The sequence below is a fragment of the Vipera ursinii genome (genome assembly GCF_947247035.1).
Source record: "Vipera ursinii genome assembly, chromosome: 16".
Taxonomy (NCBI): domain Eukaryota; kingdom Metazoa; phylum Chordata; class Lepidosauria; order Squamata; family Viperidae; genus Vipera; species Vipera ursinii.
The window spans coordinates 1,050,621-1,068,878 of NC_139529.1; the positions used below are offsets into that span (position 1 = coordinate 1,050,621).

Here is an 18,258-nt window from a genome sequence, read left to right on the forward strand (position 1 = left end):
GTGCTCAGGATGAGAGTCAGATGTGCTGGGAAGCTGAGTCAGACTTTGAGGATGCACAGCTGGAAGACATAGATGCTCACAAACGCTGACAGGTTACAAGAGCAGGACAGAGGGAGGCAATGGGGTGGCTTCAGGGGAGGAGGAGAAGGCATTGAGAAGCCATGTCTTGGGGCTGCATAATAAAAAGGGAAGGTGTAGGCGGTACTGATTGCTGAAGGCAACCGTTTGCAAAGGAGTCCAGTTTCAAGGGCTTGTGTTTTGTTTGCTTTGGCTGTGAACTATTTCCTGTTTGACGTGCTCCATTTTGCTTTTGGGACAATTATCAGGTCTGTAACTCAAATAAAAGGGGTTGGTTTTCCAGTCTACTTGTTAAAAGAGGGGTTTCTCTTTGTGAAGTAACAAAGATGTACGTAGGCTGGGACAGAACAGGACCATCCTCTTGGGCAGTGATGATCCACCCAGTAGTGCTGGATGAAAATGGCAGGCTAAGCTTAGCAGGGATGATTGGGCAAAAGCTGCCTTGGCTCTTGTGATGGGAGTCAGGATCAGGGAGTGCTCAGCAAAGCTGGATACACAACTGCCATGCAGAAGGCCCCAATCTCTAAATGGGCATCGGAGGCCATGAGGAAGCATCGGCCTGATGGAATGGGACCACAAGGGCCCTGCAAGGCAAGAGCAGAAGGACCAGTGGACCAGATCTTTCCACTGGAGCTGAGGGGTGAGAGAATCCACGTGCAGGTTTCCCAGGTGTGGGGCACAAGGTGCATCACCAGCAGCTTCACCACCTGCTTAGTCTAAGTAGGACAGTGCCCAAGTACTCAGGACCGTCAAGGATATGGTCACAACTACCGACAGTGACCATCTGCCACAATCTGTCCAGGCACCCAAGCCCAGATAAGCCACCCCTTGCTGCAAACACTACCAGGCTCTGAGACATAAGCCCACCCTGGCAGAAGGCAGAAAGTGGGGGGCAGGCCAAGGAGAGGCAATGGTTTTGGGCTTCAAGGCAAGTCAGCCAGCAAGTCAGCCAAACCCTGATGAAGAGGAGGGGAGGCTGGAGGTGATCGGAACACGCCATCCTGTCAGCTCTTAGCAACCACGCAGATTTCCTCCGTGACAGTTTGTCCTCAGCCTGGCCTCTCCTGTCTTCCAACAGTTCACCTCCCTTTGCATGCAGGCCATCCTCCTCATCTCTGTCCTTCCACCTTTGCCAGCATTAGAGCCATGCCAGACATGCAGCCCTTCCCTGAATTCTGCCCCCCAATACAGCCAAACTCTCCTCCATCTGTGGCTGCTGTTCTGCTCCTGCAAAGCTCGCCTCTCTTCAGTTGACGGTGGCTCCTCTCCCCTCGGCTGGCTGGCTGCTGTCCTCCAGGGCTGGGCAGCCTTGTCCTGAATCCCCAGCTGCAGTGAGGCCGAGTAAGGGGGCCTGGACCTGGGAGGGAACCAGAATGATGGAGATTGGTGGCCTAAGGCCCGGATTTTGTGCCACTCTGCAAGTTTGGGTATCACCACCCTGGATAAGTCCAGAAGAGACTGGCTGTGGAAACCGATCCAGGAGGCCCTGTTCATCCACACACTTCCAGGCGCTCACCATCCCTGATGGGCTGGACCAAGAGCCCCTGATGGAGAGGGTCAGAAGGGAAGTTCACATCTGGATAGTGGCCACCAGTCTTGAGGAATTCATTAAGAAGAGAGAATTGATGGTTCCTTTGGTGACAGTGTTTAAGTTCAGCTACTGCTATAAGAATTCTTCCATGCGAGGCAGAAACCCAGGGAAGACTCGCCCTTTGTCAGTTTCAGGAGAAATTGAATGGAGGGGGCTATTCCTACAAGCAGGTTGGTGTGAAAATGAGTGGTCTGGACGACTGAGATTGCAGCTGCTGAATGGCCCAAGATATGTAGAATGATGCCGTCTCTTTTCTGCTATTTTCTCTAATCAAAAAAGTCAACGTAGCCATCTCAGCAAGTTGCATCCTCACCATCCCTCCATTGTGGGCAGTGCCAAATCTTTCCACCTTTGTTGCAATAATCTCTCTGCAGTTGTCATGTACAAGAAAGTTTCAGTTTCTTTATATAAGCTACCTAGCAGGTAAGAGTGTAACAGCAGGAAAGCCTGTACTGAATGCATCTGAAATTCCTGCCTACAGTAATGTAATTAACAACCCAACACCCACAAGTCCTGGTCCCAGTCAGGTGGCCACACCAACTCAGTCTCCAGCAAGAAACCTAAACGTGAAGATGGAGCAGGGGAAATAATTGCAGTCTATGTGCCTGCTTGGACCTACTGCCGCTGTTAAGAGATTTCTCCTGCCTTTTCATGCCCTTAGATAGCTTTCCTGAAAGACGGATGATAGTTAAGACAAGTGTGAACTGGGACAGGATTAGATTGGGCAGCAGTTTTGCCCCAAATGCTCAAAGTAGTCCAGACCTTTCATCCTGAAGGGCCCAGGTTGCCAGGCCCTTTGCCCTCCTAAGACTGCTCATTAATCCTCCAAAATCCCAGAGTCCTGATCTCTGGTCCTTCTTCCCAGAGAGTCTGGAAAAAGCCAATTTTCCCCACACATGCCCACCAGTAGTTAAATATGAGAGGCCTAGATTAGTGAAACATTTTAATAATAATAATCAGTGCTTTTTTGTAAAAGAAAAAGGTGCCGGAACTCGCACATGTCATACAACCCGCTTTGCCTACCCTACAAGGTTCCATCCAAAAAAGGTGCCGGAACTCCGTTCTGAGCATTCTATGAGAAAAAAAGCCCTGATAATAATAATAATAATAAGTTGGAAGGGACCTTGGAGGTCATCTAGTCCAACCCACTGCTCAGGCAGGAAACCCTATACCATTTCAGACAAGTGGCTGGCCAGTCTCTTCTTAAAAACTTCCAGTGTTGGAGCATTCACAACTTCTGGAGGCAGGTTGTTCCAAAGGTTAATTGTTCTGACTGTCAGGAAGTTTCTCCTTAGTTCTAGGTTGCTTCTCTCCTTGACTAGTTTCCATCCGTTGCTTCTTGTCCTTTCAGGTGCTTTGGAGAATAGCTTGACTCCCTCTTCTTTGTGGTAGCCCCTGAGATATTGGAACACTGCTATCATGTCACCCCTCACCATTCTCTTCATTAAACTACACATACCCAATTCCAGCAACCATTCCCTTATATATTTTAGCCTCCAGTCCCCTAATCATCTTTGTTGCTCTTCTTTGTACTCTTTCTAGAGTCCCGACATCTTTTTTACATCGTGGTGACCAAAACTGGATGCAGTATTCCAGGTGTGGCCTTACCAAGTGGTATTAGTACTTCACGCGATCTTGATTCTGTTAATGCAGCCTAGCACTGTGTTGGCTTTTTTGGCAGCTGCAGCACACTGCTGGCTCATATTTAAGTGATTGTCCACTAGGACTCCGAGATCTCTCTCACAGTTGCTACTATTGAGCAAGGTACCACCTATACTATACCTGTGCATTTGATTTTTCCTGCCTAAATGTAGAACCTTACTTTTTTCACAATTGAATTTCATTTTGTTAGATTGTTATAATTCGCTTTCTTTTCTCCCCTGTTTTTTTGCAGGTTTAATCCCTCTCTTTTGGGATGGCAGCATGTGAGGTACACTTTTTCAGGTGCCCTGCCATTCTGGTGGAGGGGGGAGAAGGACGCTTTGGGGACGCATTCTTTGCATACTTTCGTTTTTGCTGTAATGCTGTAGCTGCCTGAGAATTAAGGAGAGGGGTCATCTTCGGAGACAGAACGGACTCCCTCCCAGCTGGTTCCAGCCTGACTCCAAGGTCGCTGTGCCCCAAAGATGAACTGTTATCTATTCTGTGCTTCAGTGTTCTCAAAACAACATTGCAGCATTGCATTGGCAGCCAGTGGACTGGTCAGGGGGGTTGGGTCTCAAAGTGGGAAGAATAGCATGGTACTTTGCACTACAATGTCAGATTCCACTCAACTTTACTGCAACCACTGTTTCTCAGTAAAAGTTCTTTTGTTTAACCACATGGCACCAAGAGTTGTACTTTCCTGAGAGGGAAAGCTGGGGCAGGTCCTTACATTAAGCAGAATCTGCAATAGTGGTCAACCTGGAAAGGCACCCACCTCTACCGTGGGGACCGTGCAAGGAATGTCGACACAAGGCAGCGACCAAGAGGAAGCTGAGTGCTGGAGAGAAGCCTCTGCCAAGACTAACCCCACAGCGGATCTTTTAACTGCTGTGGTAGTTTCTGAATGATAGGCTTTTGCATCCTGAACTGGTCGAGACAGATAGGTCCTGGCAAGGTGGTATCTTCTTTTGCTGTCTGCAGCTGTGTAAGGTCATCAGAAAATTCCCACAGCTTGCAAAGTTCACTGATACTGATGTCAGGGAATTTGTAGGTACAATCCAAGAACGAAGACTCCATCAATGTAGGTGCGCCATACTGCTGATCGAGCCTATCCCAGGCTCGTTGAAGGGAAGTGTCTGGGTTACCTAGTTGGGATGAGTAAATGTTCTGTACTACTTCTGCAGATCCTGGTCCAAGCCATACTATCATATATCCGAGCTCTTCGGCTGGCTGCAACCCTTCGTCGCAAATGGTATTCTTGTGCTGTATCAGCTTACACTTTCTGGCCCTTCCAGATTGTGCCTGTAAAGCTTCAGCTCTTGCTGCTATCTCTGCTGCCTCACGTTTGCGCTGTAAAAACTCAAGGCTGGCCTGAGCTTTGGCCATTTCTTCCCTTTGTTTGGCCACACATAGAGCTGCTTTGGCCTCCAGTTTGGCCATTTCTTCCTTTTATAGTTGCTCTGCTTTTGCCACACGTAGAGCTGCTTTGGCTGCCGCAGCATCAATTCATGCTTTTGCAGCTTGAGTGGCAAAGCTCTCTGCCCTTGAGACTCAGGACAAATGGCTATGATGAGCAGATGCTTTGAAGTATGGGAGGAGCTGAGACAGAAGATTGCTGTGACACGCTGGTACACGCCTCAGACCATTGTGACTTGGGATGAAAGGACGAGGCTTTCTTAGAGGAGTGAGAGGAAGCTACATGTGACCGCTGGGATGGCACATGTGAATGATGGGTCACCTCGGACTCGGCCCTCTCGATTGGTATGCCCTTCGCCTGAAGATCGGCGTGGGGGAGGTATTTACTACTTTGAAGGAACTTCTGATGCTCCTTGTTTATCAGCTTGAGGTATCGTATTTCCTCTTTGAGTGTTGCATCTCCTAGCTGCGACTGGATGTCTATGAGGCAGTGTTCCCAATCTGTCCATTGTATGTCCATATCCTCCTCCATATCCTCTTCCAATGAGCGAATGCGCTTGGGGAAAGGCTCATCTTTGGACACTTCGCAGAGTTTCTGCAACTTCTCCCAGGATTTTTCATGACATTGATGGAACCTACCGTATCTCAATTCTCCATCAGGCTCAAGCGCATGGTTTCAGTAGGCTTTCTTTGATGCCTCAGTCATAAGGTTTCTGAGATGTTTCTGCCTTTTCTAAATTTTGGACATCAGGTTCTGCACACAAGTTGAGGTTAGTTAGATGGACCAGCTCTTCTGGCACATTAGAGGGCTCTGCCATTAGGGGAGAGTTAGAGGATTTCCTGGACATTTTAAAGGACTTCAGTAAATTTTACTCATTGACCACCAGGGTGCGCTGTTTGCATTAAAGACTTCACTAAAATTCAGTCTTTGACCACCAGGGTGTGCTGTATGCAGATAAAGACTTCAGTAAAATTCACTCTTTGAACACCAGGGTGCGCTGTATGCTGGTAGCATAAATACAAGCCTGTTGTTTGCAGATTAGCCACCAGAGGGCACTGCACCTAGTCTACACTTAGAAACAATGGCTGCTGCCGTTTCCCCTCTGATGAGGATTGCCAGGCTGACTCTCCATTTCTGGAATTTCTCTCGGGTTTTTTACATGCAGAGTGGTCTGGCTAGCTGTCATGCAAATAAACAAGAGTCTGGGGTAATCTCTTAGTCAAGGCAAGCAGAATTCTTTCACTTTGTGCAAAGATACAATCTCTTTTCGCTGGGAAGGCAATTAGCTCTCTTTACTTTGAGCATAATTACTTGTTTTCAGTTGGAAAGGCGATTTTTTTCTCTGGGAAGGTGATTTATCCCTCTTTTTACTGGGAAAGTATAGCCACTTTTTATTGTTCTGACTTACACAGCTGCTTTTGCTATGATTCAGACAGATAAACTCCACAGATGGATTTATAGAGATTATTTAATTCATCAGGCATTCTAAACATTAACTCACAGTTATTGCAGAGATTCTTCTGAAATACATTTCATAATCTATCCCATCACACAGGAAAAAAGAGGTTAATTCTCCCATGTTAGATGGAGCGGAAAAGCCCCGTGGCTTTGTGGCTGGAATTCATTACAAGACATGCAGCCCTACATGTATGCAGGAAACCCAGGTATCCCCAAATGGAAGTCCCTCCTAGTGGCCAATCCAAAACACAGATGTGACCAAGTAACTAAAAACTACATTTCCCAGAAGGCTATCCCTTAGGGGGACATTTCTTAATCCTAGAATAGCTACTTGTTCTACCAGCACAAGGGGGGTTCCTGCGGGATATAAATGGAATTAAAATAAAATAAATAAATAATAAAACTCAGTGGCTTGATGCAGACATCGCCAGTTGCTCCACAGAAAATGCAAGCACTGCAAAGGCAGAGCTGCGGGGGGAGGAGGGGGCTTCCCATGAATGGGCTCATCCTTGTCTCTCCTATGCCCCGCCCTTCCTTCCTGAAGTCAAGGCATTGGGCCTCTGCCTCTCCAGTGCTACTTTATGGCAGTGTGGGCTTCTTTCCTAGTCCCAAAACAAATGCCAGGTGTCATTTTTTTGTCTTTTTATAGCTTCTGTTAGCTCCATCATTGTTATTTTCTCATTTAACATGTTTTTAAAATTCTGTGAAATCTTTCATAGATTAGCATTTTCTATACTCTATATTGTCTTGTTTTTCCCTAGGTAATTTCTTTTTTATCATAAAGTATTTCATAAAATTCTTAAATTATTTTTTTATCATATCATCTTGGTATTGAAGATTGCCTTTCACATCTTGCAATTTATTTATCTGTTTTTTGTCTCTTTCTTTTTTCAGTTTAGAGGCCAATCATCTACCTGGCTTATTAGCATTTTCAAAAAAGTTTTGTTTTGCTCTTTTAATTTGTTGGGCCATTTATTCAATGTCTATTAAATTTAATTTGTGTTTTATTATCTCCATTTGTTTTTTAAGTGTCTCTTTGTAGTTCTAATTCTAATTTCGTCAATTCTTCCTTTAGCTTCATTTCTTCTTTTTTTCCCTTGTTCTTTTTTGCCATGTAAGTTACAGGTAATCCTCTAAAATCCTCTTTTTAGATGCGCAGAAAGCTTTTGATAATGTCAGCTGGCAATTTATGGTACAATTAAGCTATATGGACTTTGGAGAAAACTTTATAAATGTAATTAAAACAATTTACCATTAGACAAATGGCTAAAATAATTGTAAATGGAGATTTTACAGAGAATTGTAATATTAAAAAAGGCACAAGACAAGGATGTCCACTATCTCCATTATTATTTATTTTAATTCTAAAAGTGCTGAATAGAAATGTCAGACAGGACCCAGAAATTAAAGATATGGAGATAAAAGATGAAAAGTATAAATTACAAGCATTCGCTGATGATTTGGTATTTACATTAGAAGATCCCTTGGAGACAAGCCCTAAATTATTGACAAAGATTGAAGAATTTGGAGAAGTAGCAGGATTGAAAATAAACAGAGATAGTTAAAAAAGGGATAGTTAAAAACATTACCAAAAAATCAACTGTCAGAAAAAACAGATCTCCAGATAGTTAAGAAAGTTAAATATCTGGGGATATACTTAACTATTTTAAACTACTAAAATAAATAAAATCAAATTTGGAAAGATGGAAAAATTAACAATTATCAAACTTGGGAAGAATAGCAACGGTGAATATTCTACCAAAACTACTTTTCCTATTCCAAACAATACCTATAAATTACAGGGGGGGGGGAATTTATGAGCTAAATGCATTGATTTTGAAATTTATCTGGCAAGCGAAAAAAGCCAGAATAAAAATTGAAATTACTACAAGAAGCGAAAGAAAATGGAGGATTTGGGCTACCAGACTGGCTTCTATACTATCAAGCAGCTGTGTTAACATGGTTAAAAGAGTGGATAACCCTTAGACACAAAAGACTACTACGCATATCTAAAGAGACATGACCTACAACTTGGATGGCATGCTTTTCTATGGTATGGGAAGAACAAAATCCATAAATACTTTCAAAATCACTATATAAAAATGCCTTACTTCTGACATGGGAAAGGATAAAAATGAAAATGTATATGAAAATACCAGGGTGGATCTTGACAATGGAAGCGTTTGAGCACCCAAATTTAATCAACTATTAGAAACTTGTGACATACAGACATTTTGAATACTGACGGGAAATTACAAACAAGGACTAGAAGAACAGGACATTGAGCTATCATGGTGGCCACACCTACAAATGCAAATGAGATACAAAAAAGATGCTAAAACGTATGTTTTTTATAAAAATCAAAGTGTTTGACCAGATACTATTGTCATCAGATGAAATTTTTTTGTTAAATCTGAAGATGGATAAATCTGAATAAAATAAATAAATGAACAAGATGAACTTGGGCAAAAATATTTGGGCACAATGTAGAATTAGAAAAATGGCAAAATTTGTGGAAAAGAAACTATAAAATAACAAGGGCAGCTACTTATAAAGAAAAAGTATATAAAATGTTTTATAGATGGCATTTACCACCTGCAAGATTAGCAAAAATGTTTAAAAACATGTCTAGTAATTGTTTTAAATGTAGGAAAAAGCCATGCATGTACTATCACCTTTGGTGGACATGTCCTAAAGCAAAAAAAATTTGGTCAAAAATACACATGTGGTTACAGAAAATATTAAGAAAACATGTAGATTTTAAGCCAGAACTATTTCTTCTAGGTATAATTACAGAGAACTATGATAAAAATGTATATCTTTAGTATCACATGTATTAACAGCAGTGAGAATTACATTTGCACAGTATTTTAAAATGAAAAAACACCATCAGAAGAAGATATAATTAGGAAAATTTTGGATTGTGTGGAAATGGACAGGCTTACATTGAATATGAAAGCGAAAGACGATACAGAATATTTTCAAACATGGGATAATTTTTATAAATGGCTAAAAAATGAAATAGAGTATAGAAATGGAAGTTGTATTACTATTAATGTTGAATATGTGAACCCAGTCAACATGTTGTTTATTAAGCACTAAAGATTTGCAACTATAAAAAATTAATAAAATATCTTTATATAAAAAAGAACTGAAAAGTCTCCCAGCAACATCAGCAAGTAGATGGTTTCCTAAAAAAAGGGGGGGGGGGGCTACTCAAGCCGAAAGATGAAGTACCCAACCTTCTGTGCAGCTTAATTCCATAACTTTGTGACAGTGGTGAAGAATTACAAAATAACCCACCAGTGTTTACCAAAGCCACCACCCATAAATGTGACTGTGAAGATTTAAAAAATCACGTTGAAGGAGATGTCTGGGGGTCCTTACCTGGTCCACAGACAGTTGATTTAATTCCAGTTTTCTCCAGGACTGGGACTCGGTTGATAGCACCATCAATATGCTGTGTAAATACATCCCAGTCCAGATTGAAGAGACCAAAAGCAAAATTGTCCAACCTCTGGAAAAGCAAAATACGCATTGCAGACATTAGGCACTGATTACAAAATGTCAGCCATCAGACGACTGACACCATAGACATGGTGGCAAATAACAGATCAGATTCTCCCCCTGCTCCTGGCTTTTGAGCCACACGTTCTCCTCCAAACTGTTTCTTTCTTGCTGCCTGAACTCAGCACCATTATTGAGATCACCTCTATCCACCAGGAACTTTGCTGGTGGAATAAGTCACAGGGCTGGAAGGGACCTTGGAGGTCTTCTAGTCCAGCCCCCCGCTCAAGCAGGAGAACCTATACCATCTCAGACAAGTGACTGTCCAGTCTCTTCTAAAAACCTCCAGTGATGGAGTGCCCACAACTCAGTGAGACAAGCTTTTCCATTTAATAAAAAAGGTAAAGGTTCCCCCACACATGCGTGCTAGTCATTTCCAACTCTAGGGGCCGGTGCTCATCTCCATTTCAAAGCCGAAGAGCCAGCGTTTGTCCAAGGACGTCTCCGTGGTCATGTGGCCGGCATGACTAGACGCCAAAGGCGCACGGAACGCTGTTACCTTCCCACCGTAGTGATCCCTATTTTTCTACTTGCATTTTTATGTGCTTTCGAACTGCTAGGTTGGCAGAAGCTGGGACGAGTAACAGGCACTCACTCTGTTACACGACACTCAGGATTCAACCCGCCAAACTGCCAACCTTCTGATCGACAAGCTCAGCGTCCTAACCCAAGCTCAGCCACCACGTCCCTGTTCCATTTAATAATTGGTCTCAATGTCAGAAATTTTTTCCTTCCTTCTAGGTTGGATCTCTCTTTAACAAGCTTCCACCATTATTTCTTGCCCTGCCCTCAGGGGCTTTGGAGAACAAGTCAGCCTCCTCATCCCCTCAATATTGGAAGACAGTTATCATGCCCCCCCAATCCTTCTCTTCAATATGCTAGACATGCCTAGTTCCCTCAACTATTCATCATCCGATTTAGCCTCCAGCCCCTTAATCATCCTCGTTGCTCTTCTCTGCAGGCTCTCCAGGCTCTCAGCATCATGGTCACCAGACCTGGACGCAATAGTATTCCAAGTGTGGCCCCAGGTCAGCTCTTCCTAGTATCCTGAATGTCCACCATTCTCCCAGACTCATTGGAGACCAAGAACCTTGGAATCGAGGTGCGTTTCCTGGATTGGGAAAAGGCTCTGCACAGAGAGCAACAAATGCAGCTGCCCTCATTTGCTTTGCCTTTGCCCTGGTCAGCTGCCTGAAGAGTTTGCCCTCAAAGGGAGCCTTTGCCCTCAGGCATCAGCCCGGAGCTTCAGGAAAGGAAAGGACGCTTGAGCCTCTGCTTCCCTGCTTAAACCTGGCCTCTCTGATCAGTCAGATAAAGCAATGGCCTGCTAATCTGTGATTAAATCAACCGTTCACCATTAATATTCATGCAAGAAGCCATCTGGCCATCCTGCATCTTCTGCAAATCAGTGCCACGTCACAGCACTTGATTCCCACCGAATGGCAGGCCGGGGGCCAAGACTGCTCTTCACCTCGAGGAAGGGGGGCAGGAAAGGTGGGCCAGGCCTGCAAGCAAAGGTGGGTTGTTGTGCAACCCATATTCTATCTGGCATATAACAGGAACACACAGGGAGCCACCCTGATACGCACGATAGACGGGACACTGGCTACTAGAAATGTGGCTCTCTGTCCCCAGGTCCAATCCATCCCATGTTCCCCAACCTGAGCTCTTCCAAACCTTTGGGGGAAGAGGAGGAAGTAGAGGAGCAAAGCATCTGCCTTGTGTGCCAGTTACCCCCTTTCCTGGATAAAAAGGCCTGTCCGGTCACTTCTGCTCTGGCCTTCTCCCATTTGGACTACTGCAACATGCTCAACATGGGGCTTCCCTTAAAAAGTATCCAGAAGTTTCAGCTGGTAAAAAAGGGGGGCAGGAGAGCAATTTTTGGCATCTAAAGAAGGCACATGTAGCACCTCTTGTATGAGCTGCACTGGGTGCCGGTCTGTTTGAGGGTCCAATTCCAGGTGCTGGTTATTACCTATAAAGCTCTACCATGGAACCGGCTTCCTCCCACTACATCGGCCCATTCCACGTGGTCAGGCAGGGAAGGGATGTTAAGGAGGTCCAGGGAGAGAGCCTTCTCTGCCATTATCTCCATCTTGTGGAATATCCCCCCCCCCCGGAGGTGAGCTGGACCACCCCCTCTGCTAGTCTTCAGGAAAGGGGTGACAGCCTGGCTCTGCGGCCTTGCTTGGTGTGGGCAGACGAGCAGGTGGCCTTGGGGCTTGTTAGCCCCCTGAAAGCCCTCCCTTTGCCTTTTGATTTTTAACAGGGCTTAATTATTTTTGCCTCCCTCTAAAAGAGTATAATTTTGAAATTTTAATTCTAACATTGTTAGAATTAAAGGTTGACTCAGCCTTCCATCCTTCTGAGGTCGGTAAAATGGGGACCCAGATTGTTGGGGTCAATATGCTCTGTAAACCGCTTAGAGAAGGCTGTAAAGCACTATGAAGCAGTATATAAATCTAAGTGCTGTCGCTGTTGTAATTGTATATACTGCAAATTAATAAATAAAAAGCCAACGTGAGAGGCAAAGAGGGCCGAGGGCTGCACACAGCAACTGCCCAGTGAGACCCTCCCTTTCCCCAGCATCCTCTCCTATGCTTGCCAGGGAGCGAAGCTTTCGAAACCAAGGGGTAAATCTGGAATGTCTTTGCGGATGTGATTTTTTTTACGTGCCTCAAAATCTCCTCCTGAACACCTGGCTTAGCACCCAGCCCCAGCAACACAGACCCCCACCCAGCTTCTGCATCATTAGCACTTCCTCCTTGTGATTCCTTACAAACACAACTCACCTCCTCACAGAAGACGGGGTTTGACTCATAGCCACCCACAGAAAGGGCATCACCTTGGAGACGCAAATAAACAGAGGCATCGTGGTCTCGAACATTCGGCATGTTCTAAAAATACCCAAAGAAAATCAGTGCTCAGCCTCAAAAAGGCTCCGGGTCAGCATTTTCACTGGGAGGGGAGCTCTCTCGGCTGCCTCCGGTCCCACCTCACACCAAGAGAGCCAAGGAGGTGAAGGGCGGGCCCCTTGCCGGCTGCAGACCGAGAGACCCACTAATCTCAGGCCACGCAGAGGATCCCTTTGGAGTTTTGCCTACAGTCTCCCATCCTGTGGCTTCCACTGAGGGAGGAGCACGCTGGGGCTCCTTCCTCTCTGTCCTCCCCTCCGGAATGGCTGGGAAAGAAGGGCAAAGGGTCCTGGGCCTCTCTCTTCACGCACCAATGCTGCTGCTGCTGCTGCCTTCCAAAGGATCCCCTGCTGAAGACCAGCTGATCCTAAGGCCAAGAGGATCCCCTCCTCTGGGACCACCGAGAGAGCCCCTCTCTCCTCAGGGTGGCTGCCAGGATCCTGTCCCTTCCACCTGGGCAGTCTGGGAGCTACAGGGCAACCCTGAAGGGCCAGGCAGGGAAAGGCGCTACAGAGCCCTCCAGAGCCTCCAGGTTGGCATTCACTCCTGAGCTTCAGCTGAGAACCTTTCTGGGTCCCCCTTTTTTCAGCACTGGGCAAGATCTCCAAGGAATGCGCAGCTCCCAAATTAGGACTGGTGAGTTTAAACAGCAGCCCAAGTGAGTCCTGCCTTGGCAATGCAACCTCAGGTAATGAGGAAGGCCAATCGTGCCAACTTTTATCCCTCACGGGTGCTGCCAGGGGTGATGGAGGATGCTTTAGGATGCATCTACCTGAGGTTGCCGGCAGGAGGTGAGCCCTGATGGATGAGAATGGACAAGAACAATAGATTACTGAATAACAGAGTTGGAAGAGACCTTGGAGGTCTTCTAGTCCAACCCCCTGCTCAAGCAGGAAACTCTACACCATTTCAGATAAATGGCTATCCAATCTCATCTTAAAAGTCTCCAGTGTTGGAGCACCCACAACCTCTGGAGGCAAGCCATGCCACTGGTTAATTGTTCTTACTGTCAGGAAATTCCTCCTTAGTTGTAGGTTTGTTCTCGCCTTGATACGTGTCCATCTGTTGCTTCTTCTCCTGCCTTCTGGTGCTTTGGAAAATAGGTTGACACCCCACCCCCACCCCGCTCTTCTTTGTGGCAGCTCCTCAAATATTAGAACACTGCTATCACGTCATCCCTAGTAGACATACCCAATTCCTGCAACTGTTCTTCGTATATTTTAGTCTCCAGCCCCTTTATTATCTTTGATGCTCTTCTCTGCACTCTTTCCAGAATCTATATTGCAGCAACGAAAACTGAATGCAGTATTTCAAGTGTGGTCTTACCAGCGCAGCATAAAGCACTTGGCATGATCTTTATCCGATCCCTCGGTTAATGCAGCCTAGGACTGCATTGGCTTTTTTGTGGCTACAGCACATTCTGGCTGATATTTAAGTGATTGAGGTCCCGCTCACAGTTACTACTATTGAACCAGGTACCACCTATTGTGTTCCTGTGCATTGGGTTTTTCTTGCACTGAACACAGTCCTCATTCCAGGGAAACTCTCCTTCACGTAATCCTCCAAGTCTGGAAGTTGGGCTGTGGGCCTTGCAGAGCTTCCCCAGGGGAGGCTCTCCCAGTCCCAGGTGGGTGCCCTGCCCATCCTCTGAGGCTACAAGCTGAAGCTCTGCAGGGTCTGGGATGCTCGCCCATCTCCGCCCTCCCCACCCTTTTGTGGAGACCCTTGAGCAGCCTTGGAGTGCCCTCTAGTGGCAGAGTCTGGATCTCCCGCAGGCAGCCCTCTTCAGGGCCATCATGCCTCTTCAAAACTGTTTCCTCTAAGGATTTTTTCAAATATTCTTACTATATTCTTCTGAAACATGCATTATACATTCCGTATTTTAATATTGGTGTTTGCACAGTATACACTAATATTCTGATAACTTAGATCACTGAACACAGAAAAAGGCATATCAATATTAATGATTTAAAATGCCAAAGTTAATAGACGTAAGATTATTTTGCTTTTTCATCCATATAACATTAGAAAACTGTTGTGTATGACATCAAATTATTTTGATGCCAACAAGGGTTTCTGTGTTAATTAACGATATCCCTACTTATTACTGGTGCACGTTGAAGAAAAATAAAGCAAATCTGACAACTGACTAAAAAGAAAAAAGTAAGAGGGGAAGAAGCTCTTCTAAGTCCCTCTTTTTGCTTTTGTGCTAATTCATAATATTAACAAAAATTTAGGCACCCTTAGAAACTAAGCTGCATATTTTGCATGCTGTATAATATGTTGTCTTTACGTGTGTACCCAATGTGGTAAAATGTTCCTATCTGGATATCATTGAGTTGCACACCATCTCCAAAACATTTTACACCAATTTTCTTCTAAGTTGTAGCTTAAAGTAAATTTTATAGATTTTGTTCACAAATGTTCCCATTGTTGTACTATTTTTTATTTTTCATCTGTTTTATATACTTAAAAAATCTCTGCATCATATCTGAGTAAATATATGTGCCCTAATAAATGGTATTGGTTTTGTGCAAACATTTCAAATTCTGTCATTTTGTCTTAATGTCCTTTTTTCAGTCTTAATGAATGATTGTATCCTTCCAGTAATTTGTCAATACAACAACCATGGTATATTCTGGTCCTCAGAATATTAATCTATTTAATCTATTCAGTGACTCTGAATGAACCATGTCTCCATATGTAATTACATTGTTCTTTCTGTAATTATCTCCAGCAGGGAAAGCATTTATAGGAGAAGCTAAAGATGAAATTGTTGACTAAACGTTGTCTAGTAATATGTCCTTTTTAATCCCCCTGTATCTGTGAGGTCCATTGGCTAAGCCAGCTCCTTCCAGTTTTTCCATGCTCTTTGGGAATTTTATGCACTCTGTTCTCCATGACCAGCAACTTGCTTTATCGTGCAATTTAAAGTTTGGAAAGACAAGACCACCTCTCTCTTTGGAATCTTTAACTGAGTCTTTTCCCATTCCATAAGAATTTGCTGAGTGCTTCTTGTTGTTTCTGCCTTTCTTATGACTCTTTCTGAGATTTTGATTGGCACCTTTTGGAGCCAATGGTAAAATTTATCTCAGTATGGACAGAGCTCAGGGCTGAAATGTCTCTGAGCTTGATGGTTTCCTTGAAGACATTATCCAACATGACGGTGTTACCTAGTTTGGTTACTGAAGCTGCTGCAAGAAAACAACGAAGCTCAGAGCACCGTGGACCCCTCACTCATTCATTCATTTAGATAATGCGACTAATTCTACCCAAGACGGCTTTAGATACCTCCACCTTTCCATGTTTTTTTTTAATTTCTTGCCATAATTGAACAGTCATTTTGATACAATTCTTCATAGATATCCTGTCAGAAGCAGACCAGTATATTTTGATGAGTGAGCTGATAGTCAGATTCTTTGTGCAAGAGTCATTTTTCCCTGCATTAAATATCTTGTGATTATTTTTGTTTTTTGAACAGTGATTTCATATCCAAAACTGTGAAGTGTTTTCATTTTATTGCCTTTTGTAATTCTGTGATGCTTAGTACTACATCCCTGGTTCAGGAGGAGGAGGAGCTCTCTTGATTCTGAGGCTGTATTTCTAAAGATGCCAGTTAGGAGAGCCATTGCCCCTTTTTGTCCACCTTCAGTGTGATGAAGACATTGGTTTTCCTCACCCCATGCAGGTGTTTGCAATGTCCCTGGACGTTAATCCTATCTGCCATCTGCCATTGTTCTAGCTGGCTGGAATCCTCCTGAATCTGCCATTGTCTTCTATTCCCCCCATCCTTCAATTAGATGGAAAAAATCCAGAAGAGGATTGGGAGACCCTGCTGGGGAACAGAGCACATGAAAAGCATCTGGATGTCTTGGTGGATTACAAGTTGAAAAAAGGTAAAGTTGACCTTTGGCTGAAGTAAAACATCGAAATCAAGAGCAATCATCAAACCTCTGTCTTCTATGTTGCTTATACCACATCATTTTAGGGTTTGATGCTAAGGAACTGACGTGTGTCCAGAGGAAAACAACCCAAATGATAAAAGAGCGTGGAATAAAAAGACGTAAGGGTCTCAGAATACAGAATCTTAAGAGTTGGAAGGGATCTTGCAGGTCTTCTAGTCCAATCCCCTGCTCAGGCAGGAGACCCTATGCCATTTCAACAGAGTCAAGATCACATGAAGAATTAGTAGTGCTTTATAAAATTTTAATAAGACCACACCTGGAATACTGCATCCAGTTTCATAGAAACTGGATTTCATAGAGTTTTCGTAGAATACTTTCTGATTTTCTATGCTTCCAAATTTCTGGGTAAACGTTAAAGCTATGGTATGTGTTACATTTGAAAAAAAGTATTGCTGCAAGCAAGGTTAAGTACGAAAACTTCTTCCTGCCCAGTCAATAGCGGGAAGCAGACAGGAAGCCAGATGAATAGGCAGGAAAATTCTCTTTTGTCCCCCATCATGGAGTCACATTTATAGTTCAGGGAGAGATGGCAATCCTACACTGAGAAGGAGGGGGGACCCTCTGAGCTGCATGTGCAATGAGTGTGACGAAGGGTGTGCTCTCCCACTAGGCAAAGATGCGTAGGATCAAGGGAAGACACCCGAATCACTCACAGCACCTCTGGCTACTAACATTTGTATCTGCCCACCAGGACAGAAGCTCCCCCAAGAGTCCCCCCTCCCGCCAGACTGACCTGGATCCCCTCGATCTTCTCTGTCACCACATAGGCATGGTGCATGGCCACCAGGGGCACCTGGACGCCAGCCATTTCCCCCAGGGCTTGGGCCCACACACCTGTGGAGAAGGAAAACAACTGCCATCATCCAAAGGTCGGGGGGGGGGGCTTGGCTTTGAAGAGGAAGCAGGGAAGGGGAAGCCAGAGAACGAACTTGGCCGGGTAACCCTTGCAGAAAAAAGTACTTAGGTCAAGCCAGCCATCTTCTCTCCTCTGCTGACTAGGCCATGGGATGGAAGCTGAAGAGAGCCCTCTCTCTGTCCTGCCACATCAACACCCAGGCAGTAAACAAGGGGAGCAAATCAAGGTTTTTACACCTGCTGCAGGTAGAAACTCAACTCCTAATTGGAAGGGAAAATAAAGGGACTTGAGAAAAGGGTTGCTCCACTGAAAAGCCTCAGGGAAGAAAAAAATTGCCCGGACAGAAGAGGTGGCCAGGCGGAGTAACACTTTATACTGCACTGCTAAGACCACACTTGGAATACAGTAATGCATCCTGTATTATATGTGATTATCAATACTGTTTAACAAAGATTCGCGAGTCAGCCCTGTTTGACAGCTGACAGATGCACACACGGTTTTCGTTGACAGCTCCACACGCAGCTACAGTTGACAGCTGAGTTTGACAGCTGCACACACGGTCCGCGCGGATTGGAAGGAGCTGAAATGGCGGGAAGTATTCTAAGACGGATTGGCTAGTCTCTTGCTGACATCCCTATATAAGGGGGAGATTGTCCCCTTGTTGTTCGTTCCTGTGAGGCAGACATGTCAAACACAAGGCCCGGGGGCCAGATCCGGCCCGCAAAGTGGTTTCATGTGGCCCCCAAAGCCATCCTGGAAACAGTGAG

At 44.7% G+C, this 18,258-nt stretch overlaps 1 protein-coding gene across 2 annotated transcripts in view; it reads right to left on the reverse strand.

Annotated features, from left to right (window-relative positions):
* The window catches only part of SARDH (sarcosine dehydrogenase), a 73,164-nt gene that overhangs the window by 25,219 nt on the left and 29,687 nt on the right, over nt 1-18,258 (reverse strand). For both annotated transcript variants that reach the window (XM_083375289.1, XM_083375288.1), the window contains 3 exons: nt 17,369-17,469; nt 12,548-12,652; nt 9,576-9,705 (listed from right to left, as the gene is read on the reverse strand). In XM_083375289.1, the coding sequence (XP_083231415.1) occupies nt 9,576-9,705; nt 12,548-12,652; nt 17,369-17,469 (336 nt within the window). The remainder of the gene's footprint in view (nt 1-9,575; nt 9,706-12,547; nt 12,653-17,368; nt 17,470-18,258) is intronic.